General features: G+C 38.6%; 1 protein-coding gene and 1 pseudogene across 2 annotated transcripts; both read right to left on the bottom strand.

Moving 5' to 3' along the window:
- Positions 1-309: 309 nt before the first annotated feature.
- On the bottom strand, positions 310-9,534 carry btbd9 (BTB (POZ) domain containing 9). Its single transcript, XM_085132353.1, has 11 exons — positions 9,381-9,534; positions 8,828-9,036; positions 7,688-8,051; positions 6,586-6,853; positions 6,220-6,439; positions 5,868-5,987; positions 4,834-4,943; positions 4,526-4,715; positions 4,101-4,208; positions 3,498-3,576; positions 310-2,017 (listed from the first exon to the last, which is right to left on the bottom strand). Exons 2-11 carry the CDS (start codon positions 9,010-9,012, stop codon positions 1,814-1,816), a joined length of 1,848 nt encoding a protein of 615 aa, XP_084988479.1. The 5' UTR covers positions 9,013-9,036; positions 9,381-9,534; the 3' UTR covers positions 310-1,813.
- Positions 9,535-9,601: 67 nt separating this feature from the next.
- Positions 9,602-15,142, bottom strand: LOC146502065 (uncharacterized; annotated as a pseudogene). The gene is made up of 9 exons (XR_014869223.1): positions 13,972-15,142; positions 13,432-13,767; positions 13,038-13,303; positions 12,857-12,943; positions 12,615-12,710; positions 12,483-12,511; positions 11,964-12,020; positions 11,791-11,859; positions 9,602-11,684 (listed from the first exon to the last, which is right to left on the bottom strand). The product of XR_014869223.1 is annotated as an uncharacterized LOC146502065 (transcript).
- Positions 15,143-16,180: the final 1,038 nt, after the last annotated feature.

The following is a 16,180-nucleotide window of genomic DNA, read 5'->3' as shown; positions in this document are numbered from 1 at the left end:
ATAAAACTTTTGATTTTCAAAACATGACATTTTAAAAAGTTTTATGACAATAACATCTTCATAGGCAGCCGTACACATTAACACTGCCCACAAAGCTGGTGGGGCATCAGTGCCCGGCCCATTAATGTTACACGATTATCAATCAGCACCATTTGGTGTGTAACAAAAGCTCTCAATACTTAAAACCAAAGGTGGACTTATTGTATTGCTTGAATCAAAGAGCTTCACTGTGTGTAACAGCAGCGATTCTGACTAGCAGGTGTGTGTGTCACCCTCTTACAGAAACAAAAATCAACAAACAACATCGGCTTTTGTTTTTCGTAATCACATTTTTAACAGGCATTGAACACGAGGCAGTGAGATGCAGTCACACATTGATGGTGAAAATAAGTAAAAGTACACATAAAGTTAGATAAAGTATGGAGAGTACAACCTGAACAAAGCCCTATTTTTGATCTCTAGTTATTAAGGAAGACTTATCAAACTAATGGGTAGTTGTCTTAAATGTATTGGGATGGTTAAAGAAAGCTTACAGAAACATCAGTGAGTCACCTAAGGTAGATAGGTATTTCAGGTTATGTAACAGCAAACAAAGGGTTTCCAACAAATGATTTTTTTTCTTCTTTTTAAATAACGTAAAAGTGCAACATCAGGACACAAAGAAAACACAGCACTGACACTTCATTGAAAAAAAAAAAGCAAAAGAACTGAAATCTAAAAAAACCCAGAACCACAAAGATTTTAAATTAATTTAACATAAACAGCAAGATACCAAATCCAGCACTCCAGTACTCTACTTCAGTCAAAAGACCCAAGCTACAACCCTTATTTCTGTATACTTGAGTAAAATAAAGTGCAGATGGAAGCTGCTCATGTGTCTACAGTATAAAGTTAAACTTCAGCAGCCCAAGTGCAGCCAAATTTGGTCCCATTTTTCCCCCCAAGCTAATTGATTTCCCTAATCGTGTGTGTGCGCCAACCTATTCAAGTGCTTAAAATATTAAATTAAGACACTCAGTTAAATCTCGGTTCGTTTTAGTGAGGTCATTATTGAGGTATGAATTTTAGCTATAAAAAAAAAGAAAAAAGAAAAAGGTCACACTGCAGAGTTTAGATTGGGTGTCAAAGCCTGCTATCAAATACTCCACAGCTATTGCTTAATATGCAGATAGATAATTGGATTAAATGCCATTTGGATAGAAATGCCACCTAATGCATTAGCTCGACAGCTTTGGCAGACCTTTGAACTATTTACTTCCAAAGTTTGAAAAAATACTTAACTTCTACTCTGTTAGCTGTGATGGTATGAAAAGTGAGTAGAGTCAGTTTAAGACAGTTTCTTAAAAAAATAGCTTAACAACAGTACTTTCATTATTAATCGTACGATTAATGCATAAAATTCAAATACCACCCCCCCACCATGGACTTACTGCTCTTTGATAATACAGTATAAACATGTTTCAGTGTGTGCCTAACCTTTAGAGAAAGATTTCACCTTCATATTTTTTTAAAGGATAAAACTTGAGTCTTAGTTCCTTAAAAGGTACCTTCATATAAACGCAGGAGATATGATATCTAATGTTGAGCTTCAAAACTGGGAAGACTGGAGCCCTAAATGCTGTTGCTACCAATACACCAGTCTCTAATGTTGCACATATGACAGACGGACATGGATTATGACAAAGACGATCGCCTTAGCAGTGTTGTTGTAGCAGTGATGTTTGAACAATGAAGGCTGTGCAAAATGGCGTTCTGAGGTCCCCCCCGCCCACCACTCTCCTTCCTCTCAACATCTTCCAATAAGGGGACGTTCTTAATGATGGGAAGAGGAAGAGGATGAGGAGGAAGAGGGCTGGGTGGGCAGCAGGCTGTGTGTGCGTGAGGGTCGTTGAGGTCGCTGCTGCTGCTGTTGCTGCTGCGTAGTAGCTCCAGAATCAGAAGAATCCAAACCCGGGCTGCCTTCACTGACCTCGGTGTCCAGCTGTGCCGGACACTCAAAGTGCACGCAGTGGAACACCTGCAGAAAGATCAGGGTTAAATATGTAAAGGAGTAATCGATACACAAATGACTGTTTAACTCAGATACTGGACAAAAGTTAGTCTAATATAATAGATAATTATGGGAGTTTGTGACACAGTGACAATTAGCCACTGTGAGTTAACCCCTTTGTTTTTGGTTTGGTTTTTTTAAACCATCAGTCCGGCGCCGGGCTCATTTTACAATTGCAAAATTAAAACTGTTTCAGAAAAAATAGAAAATGAGCTTTACGGGCAGGGGTGCACATAAGTGGTCCACAGGTGCAACCACTTTTCGGATAATACGTGCTTCTTTTCTGGTTCAGACTCCTTCTGACATTTCTTTGGAGGTGGAGGAACACCAAAGTAATTGCTTAAAGGAGCTTGCTTCTTCGACATCTTTAAGAGTTCTAAACAAATGTCTGTCCTCCACCAGAAAATCTTATGTACGCAAATGCACGTTGCTTATCTGGTGCGCATCTTTTATTTTGACAGCGAATGTGCACCCCTGTTTATGGGGACATTTGTTTTATGAAAGCAGCACAAAGCACTCATAAGGTACTACTGTCTGAACAAAGACAGAAAAATCAGCTCCACCTACATGTTACCATGTGCAATTCACGTTACTGTAACTCCTCAACCTTTGGGCTGGAGAGAAAATTCAAATAGTTCCTGGTGTAGGTGGCCTGTATGATTCTTGGGTTATAAAGGGTTAATCATTCAATTCTGGCTGTTTCTCAGATGTTATGGAGCCACCTGCTACTTGCCAGATCTTCAGCCCCATCAGATTGCAGCATCCCTCTCTCTCTCTCTTTGTCTCTCTCTGTGACATGACGAGATAAAGAACCAATGGCCACTCTAACCAACACAACTCTGCGGTGCCCACATCCATAAAATGGACAGAAAGCTATGTCCAAGTAAACTGGCACATAACCACCCAACTCAATGTCTAACTGTTTTCTGTAAAAGTGTGAGGATGTTAACTATCGAGGAAGAAGGCCACTGCTGCTAGCACTGCGAAGTTTGCCACACTCGACAAACTTGTGGGGGCGACGTCTGTATCAAAGGCAGAATCTGACTTTGGGAGGAAATCAAACAGTTTCAACTGGCTCAAAAACACACAAAGAACATTAGCAGACAGTGTTTAACCTCAACTATTAGAATGTGCTCAATGTGGATCTTTTTTTGTCTTTAAATAACATGTAAATTAAGTCATAATTTTTTTTACACAGTGCAAAGGGAATTTTCTGTTCTCGTTTCTTTATTAACTTAGCTGATTGTATCAGCTACTTTAGCCACCCTGTAATTTTTGAAAAGCACTCGCTGTACAATTACTTGATTAAGCACATCTTACCAAAAGTTTGTTGTAAAATGTAAAAATGTAAAATGTAAAAATAACTTTTGGCTCCTCTAAAGCTAAAGCATTAGAACAAAGAGACAGATGAATGAACACAGACGACCATTTCAAACCATGTTTTCACCTCATTAGCGGTGTTATGAGTCCCAACAATACGGATGAAGGAAGCAGGCTGCTTATCAAACTTCAGTGTCTGCCATGATCTGTAAGAGAAAGCAATTAAAAACAAAAGAACATAAGATCGATCCTGATTTATCTCTAGTTATTATCAAAGTTTCCAGAGAAGACCCTGAAAATTTTCTATGGACCTCAGGATCTGATTCATAAGTGTTGTTCAAGGTGACTATAATCAGACAGGCCTTTGAAAAGTGATTGTGAACACACAAATCAGCAAGCTTCTCTGCTGGGGTCGAGTTCACGGATTAGTCAAATTATGTAACAATGAAAAAATTAATAGCAATCAAGAGTTTTTATTGAAAATAGTATCTGGAACAGGTAACACTGAGGTCTTAAAGGCCTCTCGTTAAAGACTTCAGGTACATTTATTTAAACAGAGGCCGACTGCAGATCCTTCTTTCAATAATGCAGATTAAACATGTTCTTTAAAGCCTTCATTTATTATAAAATAAAGGCTCTGATTCCATTTTAACCATTAAAGACACTGGAAGAGCATCAGTAGCTTAAGGTGTGATTCAGAAAGTAAGGAAAGAAGAAGTGAACCCCTTACCGACAAGCTACCCTGGTGCGGTCAATCACTTTTGTCCACTGCTGCTGGTTGGTGGAAACTTCAATGTAGTAACTGTAGGAGCGCTCATCGCAGTCCCACAGCAGCAGCCTGAACACATTTGTCTGTGTTAATGCTATTTTACCACAGATTTTTAAATGACTCCAATGATAAGAAGCTGTTGTTAATAACTTATAGATATTAGGTACAGTACATGCAGAATAAAATTCTCCAGCTCTGATCTCTCCAACAATTATTTCTTTTTCTTGTATACGATTCAACAAAAAAGCTTAAATAAAAGTTTGTCACTGGATGGAAACAAACACTTTATTGTAGCTGTGATGGAAACGTTTGATTTATTACAAGTAACACAATAATGACTTCATCACAGCTGCTGAGATTTGAACTCAAAGCTAGTGCACACTCACCTCAGTGATCCGATAGAATAGGGCTGAGCTAGCTGGATGACGATGGCCCCAGAGCCCAGCTGATGACAAGTGTATCCCGAGTCCCAGTCGTAGTTGCGGGTGTCACCGTTGAGCAAGGCATTTCTGCTGCGACTCACACCCTCGATGACGCTGGCGCAGGCAGCTATAGTGGCCACATTCTCACCGGGCACTGCAAACATTACGAGCAGGGTTAAAGGCTTAAATTACAAACATGAAACCCTTTCTATCTACACAAAGACACTGCAAACTACACATGCAGTGCAGACTGTCAGTATTTTGCTGCGTACCCACAAGTCCGTTCTCCAGGGTGAACGAGCGGTTGGTGAACATGCATTCAAAAGCCACGAGGTGGAAGACCTTGTTGACCGTGTTGTGTGTTCCTACAATACGAACATATCTGAAACACACAGGAAATGAATGAATACATGAATAACAGGTTATATCTAAAAATCTTCAGATAAGCAAAAGTACACTGACACTTTTTATTGCCTCTTATGTTTTTACACCGCTTTCATTTTATTAATACTCATCATCTGATTGCAGTGAATTTTATTGTATTTTATATTAATGAGACAGTTTTCCATCAAAATGCCTTTCTCTACAGTGAAGCACATTTAGTTCAATTTGTATTTTGTGAAGAGGAACAAAACTTCTTACAACATGGCCATGTAACACAAGAACACAAATATTAACACAAGCATTTGTTTTACAAAGTACCAATTAAATAAACATTCTTTTGACAACTCAGTTTCAGGTTTCTCTTTAGGTGGTGATATCAATTTCAAACAAGCATATCACTATACTTACTTATATTTTCACTTTTATGGTGAATTTAAGACGCTTAGAGGAAGAATGATGGTGTAATTCCCATTACTGGCAAGTTTTAGTCATATCTTCTGACATCCATTTGAATGTTTTGGCTCTATTATCTTTAAAAGGCATGGCAACACATTATTCAAAATCAGGAGTGTCAGCAACTTCACGTCGGTGTGCCTGGGAAGGACAGACCAGCTACTGGCAACAACACTATTTAAACTCAGCCAGCTCGAGAGGTATGCAAAAATACTTATGCTTCTGTCATCACACGGGCAAACAAAGCGGTTTGTACACCGTGGGGATATAATCTAAATCAACTACATATAGCAACCCAAATACACACCCTAATTGTACACGAGATTAAGGCAAGTCATGACAGAGCACAAATAAGCCCCTTGTGCAAAGCCAAAAAAAAAAGGCAAAAATGGGATGGGATTTTATAGCTTAAGCCAAGGATTAATAAGCACTGGTATAACTGGAAGCCATATGATTTTGGTTGGTTTACCTGCAAACCCGGGGTGTGAAGTACAGATTCTGCCACGAGCGGCAGAGATACTTGGAGTGGTCAACAACACGCACCCAGTCCAGCTCATCCATTGACACCTCGATGTAGTATGAGTAAGACCTGTAACAGTCATACAGGACACTAAGTATACAAAGAGCCTCAGATTTAAGAGGGAGGTTAAAAATACAAGTGCATAAGAAATCAGTTTGACTCTATAATGTGCTTTAAAATACACATTTTGGTCTTTTTTTATTAAGAAGCAGCACGTCTATGTAGCCAGCTCTAATTGGCCCACACTCTGCTTGGACCTTTTTATCGTTTGTTTTATCAGGATGAGCCGAGAATATTTTACCGGCTGTCTCTGTCCCACAGCAGCAGGCGGATGTGGTTGATGATGGACGGTTGGCCCAGTTTGACCTGAATCCCAGCTCGGCCGTCCTCTTCGATCGGGTGTCTGGAGAAGCCGTGGTCCAGATCGTAGTTCTGGGTGTCTCCGTCGAGCAGCGCTGACTTCAGCTCTCCCTTCACTACCTGAGCGCCATATTTCATGGTGGCGATGTTCTCCTCAGGGACTGAAAACCAAGATTTGACACCATGAACGAAAGCACAAATTAATGCTTTCAAGAAGCAGATAAAAAACAAAAAATATTCACACATTACAGTTTTTAACTGCAACTTGATGTGAACACTAATCAAACAAAGGACAAAGAAGACTGACTGAGCATTCCCCGGTAGTTGAGGTCCATATTGCGGCTTTCAGACCGGGTCTTAATGGCGTCCAGCAGGTCATCTGGGCTCACGAGGCCAGACGGTCGCACCACGTTCAGCATCTCGGTCAGAGTCATGAGGGGCAGCCGCACTGCAGACATCACCTCGTAAGTGTGTTCGCCATCCTCATGCTGCCGGCACCAGCGGCACAACGCTTGGAAGATCTCCTTCTCACTGGCAGCAAATGAGTCCCTCCTGACCACAGTCAGCAAAGCATTCTGCAGACACAGGTAATAAATTATTCAAGGGAAGGACAACACACCAGAAAATTCACAAAATGTAGTGCGTATAGCTTATCTTGTTTAACCACATTTTATATTACTGTAATGGCTTCTTTAAGTTTAATCTGTAAAAAAGTAACTAAATTAAAAACTAACTGCCTTTAAGAAGATTCGAGGGGGTAATTCACCATCATGTGTGACCTTTCTGGGCTAAATTATGACATCACTGTGTAAAAGAAAAAAAAGTGTGGCAGAATAATATAATAAAATTAATAAATATAGGGGTTTTTTTTCAAACTAAAATACAAGATGGTTAAAAACAGATAGAAGGCAGCTTAGTACTCATTTTACAATCAGACTGGTCAAAGAACAAAAACCAGGAAGATCAGAAGCCCTTTGATTATTTATTATGTGAATGATTTTAATAACACTGATTTTCAGGACTGCAACTTTCTTCTGTTTTAGGGTTCTGATGGACACAGGAGTCTACATGTCTCTTTAGGGTTAAGTAAAAAAAAAAGTTTAAGCCTTTAACAAAATTCTTTTTTTAACTGATAACTTATTTGATTTTACTTTTCTCAGCCACACACACTTCATTGTTATTCCTGCATATAACATATATAGCTGTTTTTATGTGAAAGTGACAACACTTTTCACTTAATATATTATTAGATAACAGTTGCCATTTGCTGAGCAGTATTGACTGTCTTTTGTAGCTTCTGATAACTACCACTAGATGTCACTGCATCTACATTTTTAAGAGAAATAAAGACTAACACAAGAATGAAATAATAGCAAAACCTACTACAATTCTTCTTCCATCACTCTTACCTTGGAGAGCGTGAGGAAACCTTCAGAATTTAGCACTTCAGGTGCGTGTCTGTCCATGTAGGTACAGCAGGCTGCAGTGAGCGCGCTCAGAGAGTACAAGCTGGCCACGTCAAACACCAGACAGACATTGTTGGTATGCAGGATGGTGCGGAGGAAGTCAGATGTGGAATCCTCCAAAGGCTGGAGCCCGTAGCGGTGAGCCAAGCCCAGGAAGTCCAGTAGCACCTCTTCCCGGGCAGAACTGAGGCTGGCCCGGCCCGTGTACAGGTAGTTCAACAGCATTGAAAAGGCTTCAGCCCGAGTCTCCTCCAAACACACCTCCGCCTGCGGTTGTGACTCTTTCATCCCACCATATAGCAGGGCCCTAAAGGAGGCAAAATATACAAAAGTTTACATTTTTGTTTTTTATTATTTTTTGCCATGAATAAAACCACGCAAAAAACAAAAGATCTAAATTCTGCTCATTGAATGAGATGCACTTTAGACAGATTAGATAGTCCTTTACACCAGCAGGATTCGATGGCAGTAGGGAACATAAGGTCTCTAGTTAAAAAGAGGAATGAGTCGTGGAACTAGTAAGAGATCAAAGTGACAATCGGGAGTGGAGTATGTTATGCTACACCCAGACCACAGTGCCACCATGCACAGTGTCAATAAGATCACAAGGACCACAAAAACATGGAAAAAGATGCCAGTGAGGCCCCAAGAAAGATGACTTGGACAATCAACCACTGTTGAACAGGCATTGTTCAGTGGAAAACATATTTCACACCTTATACAAGGTGGAAAAGCAAAAATAAAGTGATGCTACAGAGGATTAAAAAAGGTATATTTTGTATTAGACAGATTTGGGAAAGGAAGCTTTTGAATAATTTACATTTAAAATTTGAATAATAAAAAATTAAAGATATTTTTTTCCAACTAGGAGTTTGAAAAAACTTGGTGTTGTAACATGATCAACAGGGTGAAACAACACTGCGCTGTCTTTTTTTCTTTTCTTTTTAAAAAATTTGCTAGTTTGTCATCGTAACTTGAGTTTTCTTCGGTTAAAATGAGTATTAACGTTACTCAATATCAGGTGTTTTAGGACTGGAATTAAAAAAAGGCGCCAATCTCTGGCTAAGAGACATTTAACTTTACCTGAAGTAGTGACAGCGAGCTGCCAGGATGACCCTGTGCGCTGGGAAGCGCTTCCCCTCCACGATGAAGGTGACATCGCTGTACTCCTCTCCGAGCACCAGGGCTCCGAGCTGCTCCGACAGCAGGTGGATGTGATCGATTTCCGACACGGAGGCCAGTGGACGCAGAGGGTGACTGTTGCTCATGGTCGACGGCTGTCAGAGTTACATCTGGCACAGGAATGCACACGTTAAAACGAAAGCAAAACAGGCAGTACGGAAAAAAATTAACCTTATATTAGCTGAAGGTAAATGCTAACTGGAATGCACTGAAGGAAAATGGCTTCTGTAATCAAACACCGCTGACGTCAAATCTCATATTTTTAAAGTGCACGTTAAAAACACTCAGTCAGCAAAGTAAAACGACAGCAGTGAAAATACGATGTGAATAAACAGCTAGCTCGGCTGTGTTGTTTACAGCCGATGGTGTCGCGGATATTTGACGCTTCGACTAATCGTTAGCTCGAAGCTAATTAATGTCTCTTTTCTCGCTTTAATCTGTGTTATAAACTTACTGAACAGCAACCATTAACTCCGGTATTGAGATAAAGTCGATCTCAAACACACAGTCGTTGTTATTTTTTCCAAAATGCAGGAAAAAATCAGCCGTTAACCCCCTAGCTCTTCCAACATTACACCAGCGGAAACCTCTTCGGGGGCAAAGGAAGAAACTTCCGGTTCAGTTAAGATCGTTTCAAAATAAAGGCTCCCAACAAAGCGTGTGTATCATCACATTTAATAGTTTTATTTTCATATACTTGACAGTTACATTTTTAAACATTTTATTAAAAAAAAAACGTATTGAAAAACAAAAATCTTGAGATCATACTGTACATGCATAAATACTCAAAAAAACATAAACACAAATACTGAAACATAAAAGATGCAAACTTCTAAGGAAAAAAAGTAAAATAAAATTATCAATGCCAATCACTGATTCTAAAATAAAAATACTACATAGCAGCAAACTTCAGGGTGCACGGATTTATCGACTAATTCGAATAAGTTGATTATAAAACACTGTGGAAAAATTCTTTGCTTTGATGCTTCCTGTAATGCACGGCTATGTGTGCCGGTGTGTAGACGTGGGCGTTAAACTCACAGTTGCAACACAAACGTATTCAGGAGCATGTGAATAAAACGAGTGTTAAACAGAAACACTGAGAACACACCAGCATCAGTAATGATGACGCGGCCACAGTTTAACGTGGAGCTGGAGTCTGTTTACACACCGACAAAAGCAAAGAGACAGTGAGCTCAAGCAGAGTGAAAAACGTGTGTATAGCGTCCAAAGGGAACTGTGTAGCTGCTCCATCCATCGCCCTTTATTTTACACGGTGTAAAATCAGCAGTTAGCCTCCAGAAGTTGTATTAAAATATTTAGATGAACTGTTAACTTAACTTAGTCTGATATATGTTTATGTCAAGGACTGCGCTGGCAGACCGTGGCGATGTGGGGAAATAGGACCCAAAACTCAGGACTCTTCAATGCAGACAGTGTATTTACTTGATATTATTTATATATGTTTTGCATTTAATACAATGTTTTCTTTATAAAGAAAAAATTAAATTTCAATATGGCACATAAATACAATCAAAGGGTTTTGTTGGCAGGGTCTTTGTATGCAGTTAAACTTTAAAACATTGCATTTTCTAAAATGTAAACCAATGAGCAGTTTATTCTGAAAGATGTCTGTTTTTCTCTCTTTTGAATAATTATTATTGGCCATTAATAAAACAAAAGCATTTCTTATCCGATCACTCGATTAATTGATGGAAAGATAGCTGCAGGCCTAACATACTTTAAAGCTAATTCTGAGACTTTTAATATTAAATATTACATTTTAGTAATAGAAATAATAGAATAAAATAATAATGGGCTACAGAATTTCAAACAGTCTGACCATAGTCACTAATTTTCATGATCTATCATAAGTGACCCTGTGAATGTGCATTCTGTAGGCTGTTCAACAACAAAGAAAGCAACTAAGGCAATAATTGACACATTTGATATTGCTGTGTTCATTTTAGGCATAATGAGGACAGATGATAAACATATCCCCTATGAATTCCAAATTTAAAATGAATATTAATCCACAAAAATTATGCTATTTTACCTGCAGGTGGCATCACAACATGCTGAAACAGACATACCGCTCATTTCATTTTCTCTCATGCAAATGTCTCCAAAATAACAGAAAGGCCCAATCTATTTGCAGCGTTACTCATGTGTGCATGTAACTTCCTTCTTACTTCCTTATGGTGACATGATTCATACGGCCTTTTGATTTTCAGAGTTTCATTCATTCAGTCATTTTACTTCTTCTTTTTTATTTTAATTGCCTCCTTCTCGCCCCATCCCAAGCATCCTCTTCTGTCACACCAATCCTCTGCATGTCCTCCTGCACTACATTCCTAAATGTCCTCCATGTAACATTATTTATCCTGTTCTAGTAAGTCTTATATCCCTGACCCAACCCATGATTCCATTTCATTTCCCCTTTAAATATTAACGGAAATAAGACAAAACAGTTATATCATTATACACGTTAATATCTATTTTTTAAAAATCTGTTTTCATAAATTACTGCCAATTTACAGGGACTCACACAGCTGAGTTGTTGCTTCCTCTTTTTAAATTGAGGAAATCCAAATTTCTTATAGATGAGAAGCTTTTTCACAGAAGCAGCAATCTGATGTTTAAGTTCTCTTTTTCTTTACTTGATGGTAGCATAGAGGCTGCTGGCATCTGTGGAGGAAGCTTTAACAGTGGCGTAGGTAACTGTCTCACCTTCATCACTGTCATTTTTACTCCGAATCTGGAAGCACACAGAGCACAGGATAGTTTACCAGATGTAACACAACACAGTGAAAACATAATTTATAAATGCACCAATGAAGCTGAAACTCTGATCTATACATTACTTTGTTTTTATTGTGGGTCTTGTTGGTGTAGGTGATGGAGGCGTAGGAAACACCATCTTCTGGATCCACCTACACAGTGAAGAGTGTTACTACTACTTTTAGCTTACTGCAATTACACATTCTTGAACAAATTGAAACAACAGCCGCTCTGGGTGTGGTGTGGACGATCTTACTGTTTCCTGGCTGGTTTCTGGTGCACACTGAGTGAGTGTAGGGTTTGAGGTCAGGCCCTGAAGAAATAAATATGTAAGAACTGATTTAATTCTGGTCTCTGAAGAATTTAAGCATCACGTCGTCTAGTGTATGCGTTACATCTCAGCAGCTTTTAAGTTGCATGAAATATGACATGTGAGCGTTGAAACATCTGCAACAAACTTTTTTTTAAATCCAAAGTTTAAATAGAGAAAATGCAACACAACAGTCACACAATACACACCATGTTTGAGGCCTATAATATAATGTTTTTTGCAGTCAGAGAGAAATTCATCAGTTAGCAGGTTGTCATTTGAAGCATTAATAACTATAAAAGCAAAGCAAAAATTGGCTTTGTTCCCTCTTTCGTTCCTTTTCCTGATCTTTTGCTGCAAAAACCAGTGAGTTTTAATACAAAACCGTTAACACTGTTTATCTTGCTGCATTGTTTCTCATCTAGAGAATACAAAATGTCTAAAAAAGAATATTTTTCAACTCACAGCATTTCCATTTGCTTCTATTTTGTTCCCTGAAAAGATAAACAAACAAACAAGTTTAGATGCTTCTCCACAAAGAAAATTCAGCCTTATTCAGATTTCTCACTAAGAGACATTTAATTTAATTTATCTCACCTTTGAGTCTCTTCAACCAGATTAGTTTCACAGCCACAATTAAAACTGCAACTAAAATGACAACAACAAGGATGTACGGCCACACCTGATCTGCACCTGAATACAAAAATATAAAGTATTTAATTATCTGAGATAATTTAAAACAAATAAAAAACAACATGTGCTTTAAAAAAAATGATAGATTGACATTCAGTTATTATTGGGAAAAACAGAAAAGAAAACAAACAAATGACAAAACTCACCTGGGATACTAGGTGTGTATAATGTTGTTGCTGATGTTGTTGTTGGTGATGTTGTTGTTGATGATTTTGCTGTTACTGCTTCTTTACCTGAAAAAAGAACAAAATTCAGCCAGGTGTTTATTGTCTATATCAGTTTAAAAGGATTTTGAAAAGTTCTTCAGAATCTCTCCGGGTTTCTTACCTGATGACTGAGCGCTGAAGGTAAAAAGCTGCTCTTTTTTTCTTCTGTTGTTACGCTACAGTTAAAGTCATAAGTTGATATGTGAGTGTATGCATCATTCAGAAAAGTCACAGTAGCAGAGCAGGGAGACTCCGATGTTTTTAAATTTGAGTAATCTCTATCCAGAGCTTCACTGTTATGGATCCACTTCACTTTGTGTTTGCACCTTTCATATGTCCACACAGAGCAGTTTAAAGTCACCTCATCAGCTTTCTTCTGTTCAGTCACTGGTGAAGATGAAATTCAAGAGAAATACCAAATAAATATAAGTTTCCTTTTTTCAAAATGTAACTTGTCAGCATGTTGTTCTAACAGCATGGTTTGAGCTCAAAAATATAGTGTTGCAAATACTCACTGCTAACAACAGACAGATAAACCACAGCATCTGGACCATTCTGTGTCCCTGGATTGCCTCTAAACTTTCTGCAGGTGTAACGACTAACATCCTCAACTGTGACCTTCTTTATAACCAGTGAGCATTCTGCTGTAACACTCAGTCTGTCTGATTTGGCTTTTTCTTTGATTTGTCCAAGATTAACCAGCTCTACTGCTGGTGTGCCTCTTGAATCAGTGAAGATCCACGTGGTAGTGTCACAGTTGTGATGATTGTTGATCCGATTTTTACAAGGCAAAGTGACATTATCACCATCTCTGACAGTGAAGAAGAGCAAAAGATCTCCACTTAGTGCTCCTGAGGATATAACAGAGAATCGAAAATGTTACATTACACGAGTGCAGATAAGTTACACACTTAACATGTATTTACTTTTCATTTAATCTTTGTTTGCTTTGGTGAAATAAACAGCATCGCTGTCTATGTTACCTAAAGATTCCATAAAGCAAAATTAGAAAGAAGAGTTTAAAAAAATCTTTCTCTATTGTACATATTTCTTACCTGTAAACTGCAGTATGAGTATAAAAGGCACAGCCATTTTAATCCATCTAGATTGAACCGCCATGTCTCTCAGTATCGCTTTTCTTCTTGAAACACAAATGTATCTTTTTCCTGTAACTGTTGAGCCATGACTTCCTCATCATGACTTTCAACAGTCTTTTCTTACATTTCTGCCGTTATTCTTATGCAACCAGACTGGAACAGCTTTCATGTTCCCCATTAATAAAGAGCTACAGTTAGTATTAAGTTTACACTGACCTGCTGGAATAAAAATGAGTGAAAACATAGAAAACACACTTTGAGTTTCTGTGCTAAGTGTATTTAATTCAACTCCCAAACATGTTTTTAACCTGTCCACACTTTGCTGTAATTACATACAAACTTGAATGAATGTATTTATATTTCTTTTCACATAAGTGTAACAGAATAAGGTTTATTACTACAAACAATTATCATACAAAATTCATAAAAAATATATCATGAGGGTACTTTATTTTCATACTTTACACACACACACACACACACACACACACACACACACACACACACACACACACACACACACACACACACAGTGACAGTTTGTTTTCAGTGTTTAAATGACTGGTTATCAAACAGAAACAGCTGATATCACATGTGGCTTTTGTCACGTGTGCTTGTGTTTAGAGCAGTTGCATCACATTAGATCGGTACCTCCCCTGCTTTATTTTGAGCCTACAGCCCCCTCTGCTGGATAATAGGACTCGTTACAACAACAAAGCTGGCAAAAGCAAAAGACTATTTATTCAAGATTCAAAGTGTTTATTGTCATGTGTACAGAAGAAATAGCATTTCTCTGTGCAATGAAATTCTTCCTTTGCTGTCCATAAACAAATGCCAAATTAGGTTGAAGGAACAAGATAAATAAGGATGAAAATAAGACAAGACATTAAGATAAATAATGATAAACATAAGGATAAAAATAATGAAAGATAAATAAATAAGTACAAAAGTAACTACGTGAAGACAAGTGAGGTATGCAGATATCGATGTAGATGGATTTATAATGTATTTATGGAAATACAGTGGGTTGAAATAAAACGTAACATTATATTATTACTTTAAATAAAAGTGGGAAACTTGATCCTAAAACTAAACTTTTTTTTTTTTTTTATTCTTTTATACAATCTGACAGAGTTAAACTAGTTATCAATTATATTTAAAAAAATGAAGGCGCTATTCTGTGACAGATGTTTCTTACTTTTTGGTTTGTTGATTAGAAGCGGTGTTCATGGTGTAGCTGATGGAGGTGTAGGGAACAACATATTCAGGATCAGCCTGCACAGTGAGGACAACATAAAGACTCCTCAGTAATGTGTAAAATGCAGAATCAACATATAAGAGAACAAGTACTAGTGGTCAGTAAAGTCAAAGTTATTCAGATTTCTTAACTCGTCTTGTGTAACCCCAACACTACAACAGTAAATATTCACCATCGTGGAGAAAAAGAAAAGCAGTTAAAATAATTTAGTTTAAATCATCATCAAGCCTGTAGACTCCTGGTGGAGCATAGGGCCACAACAACACCACGCCAATGGACTCTGTTCCTGTTCTCTTCAGCTGGGGTCACGTCATTCTGGCGGCCTTTACTTCGCTCTCAACAGATCTCCTCCACATCTGTTTGGGTCTCCACGCTTTCCTTTTTCCTTGTGGGTTCCAGCTTGCCTTGTGACGTTTTCAAATGGTTTTCGAAGTGTGCGGCCTATCCAGCCCCATTTTCTCTTCTTGATGTCTTGACCAACCGGGTTCTGTCTGGTTCTCTGCCACAGGTCTGTGTTTGAGATCTTCTCAGGCCATCTGATGTTGAGGATGTGCCGCAAGCACTTGTTGATGCTTGCGGCATCAACAAGTGCCGCAAGCATCTGTATCTTGCTGGTAATGGGGTTGGTCGTCTTGGACCCATACGGGAGGACTCCTTTCATATTGGTGTTAAAGATGCGGATCTTGCTGCGCTGAGATAAGGCTTTGGAGTTCCAGATGGGTCCCAGGACGTTGAATGCAAGCCTTGCTTTGTTGATCCGGCTCCTAACGTCTTCATCTGCGCTGCCATCGCTGTTGTCTATGCTTCCTAAGGTAGACGAAGCGGTCGGTTTCCACTAAGTCTTCTCCCTGCAGCCTTGCCTCACTCTGGTTTTCAATGTGAAGTGGTTGGCCAGTTTTCCATTGTGGA

Source organism: Neolamprologus multifasciatus, chromosome 15 (genome assembly GCF_963576455.1).
Source record: "Neolamprologus multifasciatus chromosome 15, fNeoMul1.2, whole genome shotgun sequence".
Lineage (NCBI taxonomy): Eukaryota > Metazoa > Chordata > Actinopteri > Cichliformes > Cichlidae > Neolamprologus > Neolamprologus multifasciatus.
This window is presented reverse-complemented; position numbering and strand designations above follow the sequence as displayed.

Bases quoted from the DNA above. Each gene is read 5' to 3' on its own strand.
- btbd9 (XM_085132353.1), bottom strand. From the start codon at position 9,012: ATGAGCAACAGTCACCCTCTGCGTCCACTGGCCTCCGTGTCGGAAATC. The intron at 6,854-7,687 runs GTAAGAGTGATG...CTGTGTCTGCAG, and splicing joins GTTTCCTCACGCTCTCCAAG to AATGCTTTGCTGACTGTGGT. The intron at 4,944-5,867 runs GTAAACCAACCA...TGTGTGTTTCAG, and splicing joins TTCACACCCCGGGTTTGCAG to ATATGTTCGTATTGTAGGAA.